The sequence below is a fragment of the Cydia splendana genome, chromosome 5, assembly GCF_910591565.1.
Source record: "Cydia splendana chromosome 5, ilCydSple1.2, whole genome shotgun sequence".
Lineage (NCBI taxonomy): Eukaryota > Metazoa > Arthropoda > Insecta > Lepidoptera > Tortricidae > Cydia > Cydia splendana.
The window spans coordinates 22,867,185-22,883,604 of record NC_085964.1 but is presented as its reverse complement, the minus strand read 5'-3'; the positions used below and the strand labels follow the sequence as shown (position 1 = coordinate 22,883,604).

The 16,420-nt window shown below is 38.0% G+C and overlaps 2 protein-coding genes and 1 long non-coding RNA gene across 3 annotated transcripts in view; 1 reads left to right on the top strand and 2 right to left on the bottom strand.

The window, feature by feature from the left end:
* Positions 1–16,420, bottom strand: part of LOC134791043 (uncharacterized) — a 92,114-nt gene that overhangs the window by 5,757 nt on the left and 69,937 nt on the right. The gene's annotated exons all lie outside the window — the stretch shown is intronic.
* On the bottom strand, positions 907–14,640 carry LOC134790303 (calcium channel flower). Its single transcript, XM_063761076.1, has 5 exons — positions 14,570–14,640; positions 14,364–14,484; positions 10,328–10,535; positions 7,927–8,037; positions 907–1,289 (listed from the first exon to the last, which is right to left on the bottom strand). Exons 1-5 carry the CDS (start codon positions 14,570–14,572, stop codon positions 1,163–1,165), a joined length of 570 nt encoding a protein of 189 aa, XP_063617146.1. The 5' UTR covers positions 14,573–14,640; the 3' UTR covers positions 907–1,162.
* LOC134791017 (enhancer of mRNA-decapping protein 4) overlaps positions 15,608–16,420 on the top strand; it is a 65,819-nt gene continuing 65,006 nt past the window's right edge. Inside the window, exon 1 of the mRNA XM_063762067.1 lies at positions 15,608–15,799. Coding sequence (XP_063618137.1) covers positions 15,750–15,799 — 50 coding nt within the window. The 5' untranslated portion in view covers positions 15,608–15,749. The remainder of the gene's footprint in view (positions 15,800–16,420) is intronic.

Here is a 16,420-nt window from a genome sequence, read left to right as displayed (position 1 = left end):
GAGGATTTAAATTAATTAGGTGACTCGGTTTAGCAATCCGTACATAAGTTCATAAGTAGCTACCAATCTTTGATCTCAGGGCCTCAAAATGATTAGCAGGCACAGGTTTTTTTTTTATAGAAACCAGGAAAGCATTAGACCTGACGGATTGTAGAGTACGTTGAAAGTGCCCTAGCATACTACATAAACTGCTGTACAAATGTTTATTAGCGTTAATATCTTGATTAACATGCTGTTAATGTATTCTACGAAGGCATCAATTTACAGTCTGACAAAAAAGAGTAGAAATTAAAAAGTGGCAATACTGTAGTGTCGTCCCGTTTTATTATATAAATTGGTTTGAAAGGGACGACACTACAGTATTGCCACTTTTTAATTTCTACTCTTTTTTGTCAGCCTATAGGTTATACCATCATAAACTTGTCAATTTAACCCCTTGAGTCCCATCATCTCATCTTCCTCGCGTTGTCGCGTTGCCACGGCTCATGGGAGCCTGGGGTCCGCTTGGCAACTAATCGCAAGAATTGGCGTAGGCACTAGTTTTAACGAAAGCGACTGCCATCTGACCTTCCAACCCAGAGGGTAAACTAGGCCTTATTGGGATTAGTCCGCTTTCCTCACGACCCCTTGAACCCCTGAGTGCCAAGGATTTTGCTAGCCAAAACACGACCAGGAGGTTTTAAATGTAGAATCGAATTTCGATTGTCATTGCTGACGCGATATCGCATCCGTGAGACTTAACTCAAGGGGTTAGGCTGCGTTTTCAGAGATGTGTTATAATGCGGAACAAGGTATGTGTTTGTTATGAACCAATAAAATCACTTAATTTACCTAAGTATAGTAGTAGTTTTGATTTTTGTACAATAAAGTGTTTTACTACTACTACTACTACTACTGAGTATCCTCCGTTCAGCCCAGCTTTAGTGGTCGATATTCAATCGGTTCATAACAAACACAACCCTCGCTATGCGTCCTCGCACATCAATGGTGGAAAAGCAGCCTTAACACTTTCGGTGCCGGTGGCCCCGTTTCCAATACAAAATGAACACATACGTGTGCACTGAATGTGTTAATGTGATTCGGTAAGAGATATTAGCGCTAACAAACATTTGTCATCCTTGAGATCACCTTAAAGTACCAGGGTGGCATAGAGGAGTGGAGATCACTTGCCGGGCACGCCAGTGAAGGAGACGGGCTGCTCGTTGGTGACGAGGCCGGCGCGCGTCGCCGTGGTGGGCAGCCCGGCCTCGATGGTGGCGGCCGACGTCCGCATCTCGTCCGCTGACGCCCTGGTCGTAAAGTTAGGTTAGAATGGGTTGGACCTGTCGTCATTGCATAACGGTGTGATCTAATTTCACTCGTCCCCAAGATCGTAATCTTATAATTAAGACAAGAATATATGAGGTTTTTCATATAGTATGAAGTTTCCAGTATGTAACCTTTTAACATGGAAAGTCACATGCAGTTTTAGTGAACTCCGCAGCAAGAGTAATGCGAGTCGCAATTTTAATACGTGTTCATTTTATTCATGATGCCAATAAAAATGTTAACTCAAAATAAACTTGACATGGGAGAACACACGTTCTGAGTACGAAATAAATAATAGTGCTGAAAGAAAAATTTGGTGTATTCCCATCTGTGCCCGCCCCACGTGACCATACAAGAGGCAGGCACAAATGGGAATGAATTAATGTAACGCCTATTCCCATCTATGCCCGCCGGGGATAATATTGAAAGGGTAGCGAAAATATTGAAATAAATAAAAACTAAACGATGACTAGGTAAATCCAAGTCGCCATCAAGTTGACGAGGAATAATTGACAAAGTAAAATAAAATTTAAACTTAAACTGCGACATGCCTTGTGCTACAAAATTGTGCGATGCTGAAAGAAAAGTTGTGTAGCGAAAATATTGAATAAAAAATGGTAAACGACTACATTCAAGTCGCCCTCTAGTGGGCAAGAAACAAATGTAATACAACATTTAAACAGCGCGGTCACATGCTCCTTGCTACGAACGGTGCGATGCTGAAAGTAAAGATATATAGCGAAGATACAAAAAAAAAATGCTAAACGACTAAAAGGCAATGTAAAATAAAATTTCAACACATGCCTTGTGCTACAGAATGAAATAAAAGTTTGCTAGCGAAAGAACAACGCCATCTAGCGGTTGGTTCAGGTAAGTTGCCTTTAGTTGGGACGCCACACGTCGGGGTCCTCCATGAGGGTCGCGTGGTGGTCCTGCGGCAGCGGGCCCGGCGGCGTGGCGCCGCCCGCCGCCATCGCCGCCATGTCGTCGCGCGTGCCCCTGAGTCGAGTCACGCCGTATAATGTTATATAATTTATAACTAATGACAGTACGAGTACAATGCGATCTAAAATTTGGTATTCGGCATTTACTCGGTTTATATCCGCAAGGCTCTTATTTAGTGTTTCGTAAACGCAAATCTTGGTTCTGATAAGTAGTCGTCGCCCGTAATTTTCTAAGGCCCACTTGCACCATCTCACTAACCCGGGGTTAAGCGGTTAAACCGTTAACCTAGTGTCAAATTGTACTGGTAACCATGGCAACTCCAGGTTTAACCGGTTAACCCTGGGTTTTCGGATGGTGCAAGTGGCCCTAAAGGTACTACTACATTGTTTTTTTTGTCTAAAATATGAAAGTCATCGCGTAGTCCGATCAGTCAGATTGAATATGAAACCGAGAAATAACTTACTTTATCGCATAAGTTAGGTATAGACCGACAAGAAATTTGAGAAAATTATTGAGGGCGCCACTTCCTACGTAACTGATACATTTTGACGTAAAATGTTTAAACATGGCAACAATTTAGTATAGAATTTTTTTAGTTCCATTTTATTTAATTTCTACTATTTTATGTCGCAATATAACTTCCTAAAAAAACTGGTAACCTATATAAAACTGTAACTGGAGCTTTTTAAATGCATTGTCACTATGCAGTTCAAGAAATACAATATTAATCAATTACATTTACAGGTAAAGAAAATATTCACTAACGAAACTCAACCGGCACAAGGTCAAAGGCCAATTTTTTACCAATAAAAAGTAGATCAACAAAATACCTAAGGAAGTGGCCGTAATGTGTAATGGAGCGAGTCACAATACTCCGGAAGTCGCAAGGACGAATACCATCTACAGCCGAAAATAAATATTGCATCGCATCTTTACTTATCTAGTCTATTACCAGAGACTAGTAGAAAGAAAATAACTCAACGCCGCGAGAATTCAATATATTGTACCTGCCAACAGTCAGATATATCGGAGCGGCCGAGGTGCTCAAAAATATTAACACATTCATTGCCACTAAGTGCTACGGGTTACGCTCGTAGCGCGTAGCCACGTCTTTGCGGTATGGAGCGCGTAGTCGCTACGAACACTGATACCCGACAGTCGGGTTCTTGGCGCTGAATGTCTTAAAGGCCGGCAACGCACTTACAACCCTTCTGGTGTTGCGGGCAACGCGACGGTAATCGCTTACTATCAGGCGATTCGTCTACTCGTTTGCCTCAATATCATAAAAAAAAATATGAACACGCACTCTAACGCCTTGACATTAGCGGTGTGTTCAGATATTTCTGAGAACCTTGGCCGCTCCGATGTATCTGCCTGCGCCTGTAGATGCTCCCCTAAATATAATTTTTAGGGTTCCGTACCCAAAGTGTAAAAACACTAAAAACGGGACCCTACCTATTACTAAGACTTCGTTGTCCGTCTGTCAGTCACCAGGCTGTATCTCATGAACCGTGATAGCTAGGCAGTAGACATTTTCACAGATGATGTATTTCTGTTACCGTTATAACAACAAATACTACAAACAGAATAAAATAAATATTTAAGTGGGGTTTCCCATTCAATAAACGAATTTTTTTGCCGTTTTTTGCGTAATGGTACGGAACCCTTCGTGCGCGAGTCCGACTCGCATTTGGCCGGTTTATTACATTTCAGACTATGGCTATAATAAGTACCTAATGGAATAAGAATGACGACTTTGATTAACTTATCTACGTATTTTTGTGTAAACTCCCACATCTACAAATGTTATTGGCCTCGTTAGTAGGGTTGCCAACTGTCGTTCACAGATTTGCGGGACATACGTGATTGACATGCGGGACTTTGCTATAAAAAGCGGGACTCTGACACCGCCTTACTAAGAAAGGCCTATTTGCCGTCCGTGTATTAAATAAGACATGGAAAATTAAAAAATGTTAACTTTTGTGAACATTTATTGCACATTAGCAAATTAATTTTAAATTTTAACATACTGTACTAATCCTTTTAGGCATACAATAACATTACGCAGTTAAACAACTTAAAAATATCGTTTTGTCAATAAATCACATCTAAATCACATCTTAAATTAAACATAATCCTTATTATTAATTTTTTTTCTATTTTAATCACATTCCCTTAATTAATCACATTTGAATTGCTTGAGCTTGAGATCATATCATTACACATTTTTCTTTTTTTTTAAAGAATATTTCTCCTGGGACTTTGCACATTTAAGAAGTTTTTTGTTTTTCAGCACGTAATCGTGAAATTCTAGGCATCCATATTCAAAGTTTACTTTAACCTGTAATTCTGCTTTCACGTGGTCGACTGTTAACTTATTTCTTGCATCGGTCCACGCATTGCCACAAACAGAAAATACCCTCTCTGCAGCTGCATTTGAACCCGGAATTGATGCTATGAATTGAAACATTTTCAATAGGTTTGGAACGTCTCGATTTGTGGAGAATAATTTATGCCATAAATCATAAGCAGACGCCTTATCAGTAGAGTTAGGTTTTTTTGTGTCTTCTACCATTGCATTTAACGTATCTCGGACAACGCAATATTCATTGTAAAGTTCGTCCATGTCTACGGCGGATGTTAATGCCAACTTCTCGCAACATGTTGACAATTCATTGAATGTTATTGTTTCTTTCAAGGAAAAAATCTGCGAGAACGTCAAATGATTGCTTGCGGAGAAATCAAAACGGTCTTCTAAATATGTCAGAGCGTCGTTGTACCATTTAGTTAAAACACTTTTGGTCGACTCCTTTTCATTTTCTGTAAAACTGGACATGGAGTTTGTACAAATGAACCCAAAGAACTGATCGTTGACCCTTTGCTGGATTTTTTGCTTCAATTCGTAGACAATATTGTATATTTCGCATGATAAAACACTATTCTTTTCCAGTAACATGATAGTGTTTTTGAAAACTTTTAATATATTATCAAAAAAACCAAGATAACATTCTGTTTTCTTTATCTGGTCATCATCAAAATAGTATTTTATTGCAACTGGACATTTATTTTCGAGTCCCAAAAAATATTGCTTCAAAGCTGGAAGTCCATGTAAATTTTTTTCAATGGCGGGATGTAATGAAAGCCATCGGGTCTTTACATGTCTCACTATATTTTGGTAATCCAATTCTGCCTCGGCAAAAGTTTCTTTTAATTTTTGGACTCTTTGGGCGTGATAGGATAGGTGGCCGTAAATTTTTAAAACCAAATTCTCAGCATCAAAACTACACTGTTCCATGGCGTGCTTAACAGTATTATGCAGCAAATGTGCTGGACACCCGGAAGGCAGAATGTGCTCGTTGTCGTTCAAAAGCAATCTGTACACGGAATGGTTTATTCCAAAATTAACATTTGCATTATCTGCAGAATACGCAGATACGTTTTTTAATTCTAGATCGACGCTTCGCAGCCGATCTTTAATATTATTATATATGTCAACTGCTTTCTCGTTCGGGTCTTCGTAGAAATCAACCAGGCCAGTGCGTATGCCATCATCAGGCGAGTAAAATCTGACCAGTATCGGGTAAATTTTTGTATTACCATGATTTGAAGCATCAGTAGAAATACTATAAAACACATCGGTTTGTAATTTTTCTTTTATGTCTTCTACCGACGCTGGTGCCAGAACATTATATACTATAGACGATGCCTTAGTTCGACCCAGCGTAATTTTTGCAGCAATTTTTGAATCGTGAAAAATCTTTGCGCATAGCTTAGCATCACAATCCGTAGTTACATATGAAATGCTATGTTGCACTCCGTGGTAAGCTTTTGTTATTTCAGCAGCAATAATCTGCTCCTGTTCTGTGGTCAATATATCACGTTTAATAAAATTGTGCAAGGTTTGAGTGCTCTGTTGAGATCTTACGCTTCGAATGTGGTCTGGACTTTCGACGTGTCGTTTGATATCATTTAAACCTCCGTACATGATCAGAAAAGGCTTCTTGCATATCTCACAAAACGCTTTGTGCATATTTCCATCGACCTTTTTTACAAAATGATACGTAGTCTCCCATTCGCACCGATAAGTACACATCCGTTTACGTTTCTTTGGTTTTATTTTATTTTTATTATCACTATCTGAGTCAGAATCGGACATGATTAGAAGATGATTAAAGTACACAAACGCAACAAGAAAATAAAGCGACACACACAATACAATTCACCCACAATCGTAAATAAAAATAAATGTCAACGATAACTTTATAAAGCGTTATAGCGTTAGCGTTTAGCAACAGCAACAAGCACGCATTAAGCACAATGTCTCACTGAGCACTGCGCAATTCACTTACGCAGCGCGGTCACTCGAAGCAGCGTGAAGCGACCTTGAGTGCGGGCGATCGAGGCAGTGAAAGAGCGGGGAAGGGAAGTGCCGAGTGAGCAAGTGAGCGCGCGGTGTTAGCGCGCTACTCGCGGTATATTCAATTTAAAAATTCAAATTATACTTACTTACCTAAGTTAATGTAGTATATAACTTAACGTTGTTTTATGTAAGTAAGTTCGTTTTAAAGCCTACTTTCGGAATGAATTGTTTGTATTTTTGAATTTTAGTGCTTACAATCTAGTCTAGTCAGAAACGGGACAATCGGCGTCCCGTCTGGACTTCTTGCGGGACGCATACTTTAGGGCCCTAGAAACGGGACGTCCCGCGTGAGGCGGGACGGTTGGCAACCCTACTCGTTAGTGACAATATAACAATAATTACAATGTTAATGAACCATCAGCCCGCATTGTTAGTAACCACATTCATTTAATGCTACATTTGCATAATAACTAACACAAATGACATGACGGCAAATGACACGGATTCTTGACAATAAACCATATCCAGACTATACCTAAGTTGGGTCCAACACAGCCACAGGGGATTTGATTCTTAAATTATTTTTTTTCCTTTTTTATTGTGGGACGCACCACATTACAATCTATAAATTGTATATAAATATATATATACCAGGCCCCAATTTCACCACGGTGACAGGTGCGACAATTGTAAAATCACTGTTGCTGACGTCACAGGCATCCATGGGCTACGGTTACCGCTTACCATCGGGCGGGCCGTATTCCTGTTTGCCACCATCATTGTATTATTAAAAAAAACTTTATTATATCGGAAAAAAACAGATATTTCTTTTGCGAAGTTTCTGACAATTGTCAAGATTTAGAAGAATTGTAGGTAATTCTTGACAGGTAATGAGTTATATGTCGGAATTTCGTGACAATTGTAGTGTTTCTTGTGACAATTGTCATAAACTTAGCAAGAGAAATATCTGTTTTTTCCGATATGATAAAGTTTTTTTTAATAAAACAATGATGGTGGCAAACAGGAATACGGCCCGCCCGATGGTAAGCGGTAACCGTAGTCCATGGATGCCTGTGACGTCAGCAACAGTGATGTTTACAATTGTCGCACCTGTCACCGTGGTGAAATTGGAGCCAGGGGTCTCCAAGCTTTTTTACCTGAGGGCCATATTGGTGGTGACTATCATAGGCTATTTTTAAAGTCATTACCTAGCTAGCCAGCGATCGGCAACCTTTTAGCAGCCAAGGGCCACATAGTAGTTAACGAAGTTGACGCTGGCCATAAGGTTGACGGGTCAGTTGTAGGATACTCACTTCTTGCCGAGCGCCATCATGCCGTAGATGACGCCGGTGGCGAAGATGAGCCCCGAGCCGAACCAGGTGCTGAGGCTCAGGAAACACAGGAAGAACGGGGGAAGAGCCAAGCTGCAAACAAAAACAATCAGTTTTAGGGCTCCGTACCCAAAGGCATAGAATAAATAATAGTAATACCGTACAGAAAAGACACTTCCTACAAAACCGAAGTTTGACAGCGGCTTAGGGTCGAATCATGCTGTCCCTTTCTAATATATGGCACTATCCCTTTCGGCTATTTAGGGTTGTCAAAATTCATTATCTTATCTGTGGTCGTGCATGCAAAGGGAGGTCAAGTCGTGTCAACCCTAATAATTGCTCGGAGCAATGCTGAGCCAAACGGAGCCGAGTTTGCCCGAAGTGAGGCATTTCGCACCCCTGCCAAAGGGTAAAAACGGGACCCTATTACTAAGACTCCGCTGTCCGTCCGTCTGTCTGTCTGTCACCAGGCTGTAGCTCATGAACCGTGATAGCTAGACAATTTTCACAGATGATGTATTTCTGTTGCCGCTATAACAACAAATACTAAAAACAATAAAATAGAGATTTAAGTGGGGCTCCCATACAACAAACGTGATTTTATTGCCATTTTTTGCGTAATGGTACGGAATCCTTCGTGCACGAGTCCGACTCGCATTTGGCCGGTTTTTTAATAATTTATAGTCCAGTGCCCGTACCTATACTCTCCAGGTGTCCAGGTCATAAGTATACTGGTTAGCATGAAGCAAATTGAAGGTAACCAATTATAACAGTGCAGAACTGCCGAATGCCGATGTCACTGCGATGATTTCAATTAAAAATCGGGCAAGTGCGAGTCGGACTCGCGCACGTAGGGTTCCGTACCATATAAAAAAAAAAAAAAAAAAAAAAGAAAAAAAAAACGGTCACCCATCCAAGTACTGACCACTCCCGACGTTGCTTAACTTTGGTCAAAAATCACGTTTGTTGTATGGGAGCCCCATTTAAATCTTTATTTTATTCTGTTTTTAGTATTTGCTGTTATAGCGGCAACAGAAATACATCATCTGTGAAAATTTCAACTGTCTAGCTATCACGGTTCGTGAGATACAGCCTGATGACAGACAGACGGACGGACGGACGGACGGACGGACGGACGGACGGACGGACGGATGGACGGACGGACGGACGGACGGACAGCGAAGTCTTAGTAATAGGGTCCCGTTTTACCCTTTGGGTACGGAACCCTAAAAAGGTACTAAGTACACTTGTTACTTAGTCGCTTATGACGTTTCGTATACGAGTTACCTTTGTATTATGCTACTAATTCCCTTGATAAGCTTAACGGTATGATAATGAATGCGGTCGTAACGTATGAATGAAATGTTGTGTACATTATCTGTGCAAACGAAACACTAGAGTAGAAATAGACCTTAATCTCGTGTCAATAAGGTTTAAATTAAATTATAATACGTGTTTTGATGTCAAAGTACAGTTAAAGAAAAATTACCTTATATACACCTTATTATAGGTGTAAAATTGTATAATATGACACTTTACGTTCATTGTTTTGTATCGGCACCATAATTGATCTGTTTCTGAATACAGACCGTGGTTTGGGTTTACAAAATACTTAAGAGTGTTTGTTAGGTTATTCCGAAAATCACCCATAATTTCCAATAACTTGTCCATTTTCGGAATTACCCGACAATCTGAGGTATTGAGGTAGTCAAGTCGTTATTATTATATTATATTTTGATTTAATTTAATTTCTTTTTAATTTCAATTAATTTTTATTTGATCATAACAGAATGACATTGTATAGTATATAGAGTATAATACTAACAATATTATATAAGTCATAGTCGTAAGTACTAACAAAAATGATCTCATAAAATAAAATAAAAAAGCCCTTTATTCATCGTAAAGTGTTTACATAAAAAAAAAAAAAAGATCTCAGTTGCTCCTTAAATAAATGATAATTGAAATTGAATTGGACAGTATCCAGCGATCATCAAGATAAAATCATTGTTGAGTAGTAACAAACATGAGTATGTGCTTTGTGCTTTATTAAATTATTTATGAACTGACTCCTTTACGTTATGTCTTAATGATTGAATACAAAATTCAAAAAAATCAAAATGTATATTTATTTCAGAAATTAATATTACAAGAGAGGCAGGCAGTAGTGATCCCCACACTAGGCTCAGCCTGCAACATGGGAATCTTAACAAAATACGGAGTACCGATATGTCGCGGCTATTATTTTAACAGAATATATTATAATTATTATTAAAGCTACTACATTAAAAATAAGAATTTTTATTATATGATTGAGCAACTATCGAACTAAGTACAAAGACTGTTAAAAAGGTCTTAGTAAGTTAAGAAGAATTAAACATACCCAACATAACCGGCTGCCTTCTGCCAGTATGGTCGCGACTCCACCTTATCCGACAGCGTCTGGACGTAGTCTATAAAGAAGCAGCAACACGGTGCTTCGCACACGATGACTATGAAGCCCGCTAACATCTGCCAGATGCCTGCGATGAGGCACTGGACGTCCAGGAGGATGATGCCCAGGCAGTTGAACAGGCCGAGGATTATTGCAACTGAAACAATACAGAATAAGTTAAAAAAAATATATTTAAGACTAGCGACCCGCCCCGGCTTCGCACGGGGGTAACAAATTATACACCTAAACCTTCCTCAAGAATCACTCCATTGATAGGTGAAAACCGCAGGAAAATTCATTCACCAGTTTTTTTTTTTTATCACGAACAAACACATAAACAGACAGACGCGGCAGGGGACTTTGTTTTATAAGGTGTAGTGATAAATAGAAATATTAATATTTGATGAGCAAATGCAGATATGTAGCAAGAAGTTAATCTCACAGTTTGTTTAGAATGGATTGAAAAAAAAAAAGGTTGAAATGCTGATCCAAGTTGTCTATGACATCCAGTGAAGCTAGTTTGAAACCACATTAAGCTACTTATTTATTTCATAAAGTATAGCCTACATAAGGTTCCGTTTACCCTTCTGTTTCTACCTGGGTTAAAACTGGTTTGTTACAAATAGAGGCCCAACGGCAAAAATCGAAATTTCGTTATTTGCCTCTCTCAGGGTGACCACTCTTTACTATAACCAAAATTCCCTGACTTTTCCCGGTTTTCCAGGCGTTTTTTCAAGTTTTTCCCTGACCATAATCTTAAATGTAATAAATATAAAATATGTAATTGGAATACATTTTTGAGTTTTTGCAGAATCTGAATTAGTCCAGTCATTATATCCAAAAAACCGACCCTACCCGTGAATAATCAATTAATCAGTTCTTGGTTTTTTTTTCGTAGGTCCCTCGGGGGGGTCACTGGGAGTGTAAATTCAAAAAGTAGACTGAATCAGGCTCCTGTGTATATTCGAATAACGGTTTTTCTTGAATAACTCGGCCATTTTTGATTTTACAGTAAAACCGTGAGGACAAAAATTATAGGAAATTTGATTCTCTACAAGTTTGGTCCTCACAATTTTTCTTCTAGGATCGATATTTTGGAAATTACATTTGAAAAAAGCGACTAATTCAAAATATTTTCATCATCTACGAGATACGAGCGATAGAAATTGGGAATCTAGTGGTATTGACCACTCGATTTCAATTCTATTAGTAGAATTTAAACGCCTAATAGTGGAGATATCATTTAACGAAATACACGAAATCGAGTGGTTGAATTTCAAAAATCGGCCCCTGGACTTAAATTTTTTATCTTTTTGTGTAGCTCCTCCGTGTACAAAAAAAAATGATCCACGTGGCTCGTAATGCTCACTTTACGAGCCGCGTGGATCATTTTTTGTTTTCAATATTTATTTTGTCTATACCGCCGTGGTAGGATATAGCGTTACCTATTATTAACCTATTTAGCGGCAGACGTACGACCCCAATTTCATAGAAAACCGCAAATCGATATACAGGGTTAGCCGTTTGGCACACGCATACTAGAGATCAAAATAAAATTTTTGACCCGCAGTTCCTAAAAAAAATTCCATAGGAGGGGAGTGCTGAGTCATTATTTTTTTTTATGAGAAAAAAAATTTTTTTTAGAAACCAATCGTGTATGGTAGGGTTAAAGAGGTATTCCCCGTTGGATATATGGTTATTACGTATCATTTTATGATTAATATGCACCGTATCTGCAGTACAGTTCCATTAAGTCTCGTAGAATAGATACTGAAGTAGGACTGTATCACTTAATATTATTGAAAAAAAAAATACTAAATTAAATTATTTTCAAAATTGCTTTATTAGGGTTAGATATGATAATATCACGTATCATTTGAGGTATATTGTACAAAAAAAAATCAGCCATATCGTATCTGGAGAAGCCCAAACTTGGTATGTTTTGAAAATTATTTTTGATTTAATTAAAAAAAAATGGCTGAAATGTAATGATGTGGTATAGTTTTAGAATCGCTCCGAAAAGCTATTCCGAAAAAAAAAAAATTTCTTTCCCATACAAAAAAAACAATGACTCAGCACTCCCCACCTACGGGAAATATTTTTAGGAACTGCGGGTCAAAAATTTTGTTTTGACCTCTAGTATGCGTGTGCCAAACGGCTAATCTGTACATCGTTTGCGGTTTTTTAAAGTGAACAGGTTAGCACATTCACTGCCCCCGACGCGAATGTGCGTCCACCGTCATACAAGTTTGTTCCTAGGCCACGCCCCCTGGCAGTGAATGCGTTAGACTAATTATAGTAGATATATAATGTTTGCAGATTATACATAGATTATAGATATATAATGAAGCGATGGTGGCCTAGCGGTAAGAGCGTGCGACTTTCAATCCGGAGGTCGCGGGTTCAAACCCCCGGCTCGTACCAATGAGTTTTTCGGAACTAATGTACCTACGAAATATCATTTGATATTTACCAGTTGCTTTTCGGTGAAGGAAAACATCGTGAGGAAACCGGACTAATCCCATCAAGGCCTAGTTTCCCCTCTGGGTTGGAAGGTCAGATGGCAGTCGCTGTCGTAAAAACTAGTGCCTACGTCAAATCATGGGATTAGTTGTCAAGCGGACCCCACGCCTATTACTTATTCTGTGCCCAGGCTCCCATGAGCCGTGGCAAAATGCCGGGATAACGTCAGGAAGAAGAAGATATAATGTTTGCAGATGGTAAAATTAATATATTTATTTTTATTTTATTATGTACATACAGAGACAATTTTTATTCCCTGACCTCCATTAAATTTCCCTGACAATTCCCTGACTTTTCCATGACTAGCGAAATTCCCTGACTTTTCCCGGTTTTCCCGGTTTTCCAGAAAGTGGCCACCCTGCTCTCTATCACTCTTACATATTTGAATGGTAGGGTAGGGTAGTTTTGAGGGCAGATAAAAAAAATTATTTTCGTTTTTTGCAGTACATCCTCAGTATAAATTGCTTAATCTCACTAATTTATGTCAAACCCCTCAGCCAGGCCCTAAATTAGCCCTAATTACTGACTGTTCTTAATGACATAATACAATTTTTCTTTTCATTTTTGTAGAGTTAACCTTATCAATGTGCCAAGCTATTTGTGGTTTATAGAGTTTAAAAATAATTTCACCTAATTTTCATCCAGAGCACCTGAAATTCCTAATAGTCATCTAACTGTCAGAAGTGTTTGATAGTATTAGTAAAAATAAACAATAATTGTATGAACAAAGCTTATCTGACACTGGACAGTTGATGATTCATTCAACAGAAGGACAGATAAGGAAAGTAGATAACTAAAGAAAACATAAATGCAAACAAATAAAAAACCCACATCACAGCCAAAAACCACCTAAACAGAATCGCAATAAGGACATCATGGTAAGGCCCCATGACTTTGTACAGTCGCCATCAGATACTCGGAACAGTCAAGGCGCTCATAAATATCTGAACACGCCTCTATTGTCAAAGTGTTACGAGTGTGTGTACAGATATTGTGAACACCTTGGCCGCTCCGATATATTGATGGAGACTGTACACTTAGCAAAAAGAGCCACAGGAGCTAGCACATATAACGGTGTCACCACCATGAAAATATTTATTAAATAGTTTCTTCATGACAAAAATATACAGCCTACAAATTAATCTACATAATGAAGAACAGTACATAAGGAAGAAAAATTAGTATTTAAAAAATGTTATTGACCTGTTTATATGACCTAACAAATAAAGTATTAAATCTTTATGAGAGTAATTAACTACAAATGATTGAGCTGCCCACAATTAAATCAAGAGCGCTAAATTTAAGCCTGTCAATAAATACCTACTAGATTAAAATATATTTATTTTCCTACGCTTAATGGGTATCTGATAAGATAATGAGTAACAATTAAAACCTGTAGTTCCTAATGCGCACGGACTGTGAAAGGTGTTTAATAGGCGTAATATTACGAGGTATTACGTACTGAAACTGCCAACTGTTCCCAAGCCTCGACCAGCGTAGCGCATCCACCACGATACATCGTCCTTCTGGATGTTGTCTCCGCCCGGCCGGGCCATAAGCATCGTAATCTTGTCTGTCAGCGACTGCAATCAAAGGGCACATGGTTCACGATTCTTCACAACACTTCAATTTAGATTAATAGTAAAATTACGATTAATTATTTCTTACCATTTTCGAAAAATCAATTCACTGTCTGCCTGCCTGCCTTGTCACCTGTCACATAAACTACAGATAACAAATAGGCTTGTGTCGGTCATGAACTAAGAACTGTTAAGAATGAAATCCCGTCAAGGACCGAAAGGAACTAAATCTTTTTACACGCTCTTAATCGGTCTTTAGGTCCTTTAGTTCAGTGGGATTGATGAGCGCTTGACATGAGGGAAACAGAAAATAGACTGAACGAAATGGTTCACAATCACGTTGGCACGAGTGCGAACGAGATAAAAGAGTGTCAAACAGTCCCAAACCTGAAAAGTATGAAAAAAAAATCAAATATTTTTTCTATATTTTTTATTTTATTTTATTGTGTCTAGCTTTTTGATGTTTAACCGTCATATAGTATCGTACAACTTGAATCGTAATTCAGTTGCCAAAAATTTAGAAAAAAAACTAAGGTAATATCGATTCATACATTCCCAGCTCTCAAAGACCGAACTGAACTAAAGGAACTAAAAGACCGAACTAGTTCGTTTGACCGATTGACCGAGAGCGGAGCACTCTCTGTAGTGACCGAGCAGGCACAAGCCTAATAACAAAGAAAATAGCAAAGACAAAGAATAATACGTTTTCGTTGCGGGCAAAAAAACTAAAATTCATATTGTTAATATGACCATGAAATGTAAAAACTTAAATGTTTCATGAATTATTTTATGACGTTTGTGAAAACTAGGTGTCGTTACATATTTGGTAAAAGATGAGGTTAGCTTTTTTCCTAATCATTTTTCAACCTCATTCTGCTACAAAGAGAACAAATCTGCGTTTTGTTATTTCCCAGTATATTTTTATTTAACAAATAGTGAGTAAACTGAAGAGGATTTATTCAATAACAAAACTTATAAACTATTAATATTAATGTATATAAATTGCTATAATAAACGATTGTTCCAATGTATTATCAAAAGGGTTTTTAATATAAATAGTTTATGTATATATTTTGATAAATGGTAAATTATATCGTGAGTAAAGAATGGACGGAACAAAACGCTTTAAAAAAAATTCAATGTCGGTCGGCTTTGTAGCGGATGTCGTTTGTAATTTTACAAATTGCCAATTTTCTGTAAAAGTAGCAGTAGCTTTGCAAATTAGGAATTCTATTTGAAATTCATGAGGGCCTCTGATTAATATCAAAATGCAACCTACGACGATGCTTCCGAAGTTAGCAGATTCTAAGCAGACTATGTAAGTGAATAGTTTAGTTTTTTCTTGGAATGAGTGGGACGAAAAACTTTGTTGCAGTTTTGCATAGTATTTTCACATTGACTAGACTAATCCTTAATTTCCCCAATGCCAATGGTTTTATATGTCGCAAAGATATTTCTTTCATAACCTGTTGAATATTTGTATGGGAGAAATGGTTTCAAATGGGTACTTCAAAGCTTACAATACTGTTTGTCTGAAGTAGTTAGAGTATTTAGACTGAAACATTACCTATTGCCATTATGCTTCTTAGACAATCCATGGTCCCCTAAGGCATAGGCCTCCCTCACAGTTCTCCATTCCTTCTCTTGACTCAATTATGACATCACTGAATTAATATTCTTTATTACTTTTAAATCTAAACATATTGCCAACAGTACAATAGTTAGCTGCATACAATTCAATGTCATTGTAACATTAAAATAGTTATGACTCATTATGAAAATCAAACCTATAGAGTTTTTAATAATTCTAAATCTATTTACTTACTCTAAATGCTCTGTTTCTTTATTCATAATAAAACTGCAATAAAATTTAGTCCAGTTGATGTTTCCAGTTTCTATTCTTTTTTTACTTTAAACCTCTTAGCCTTCGGAGAGACGT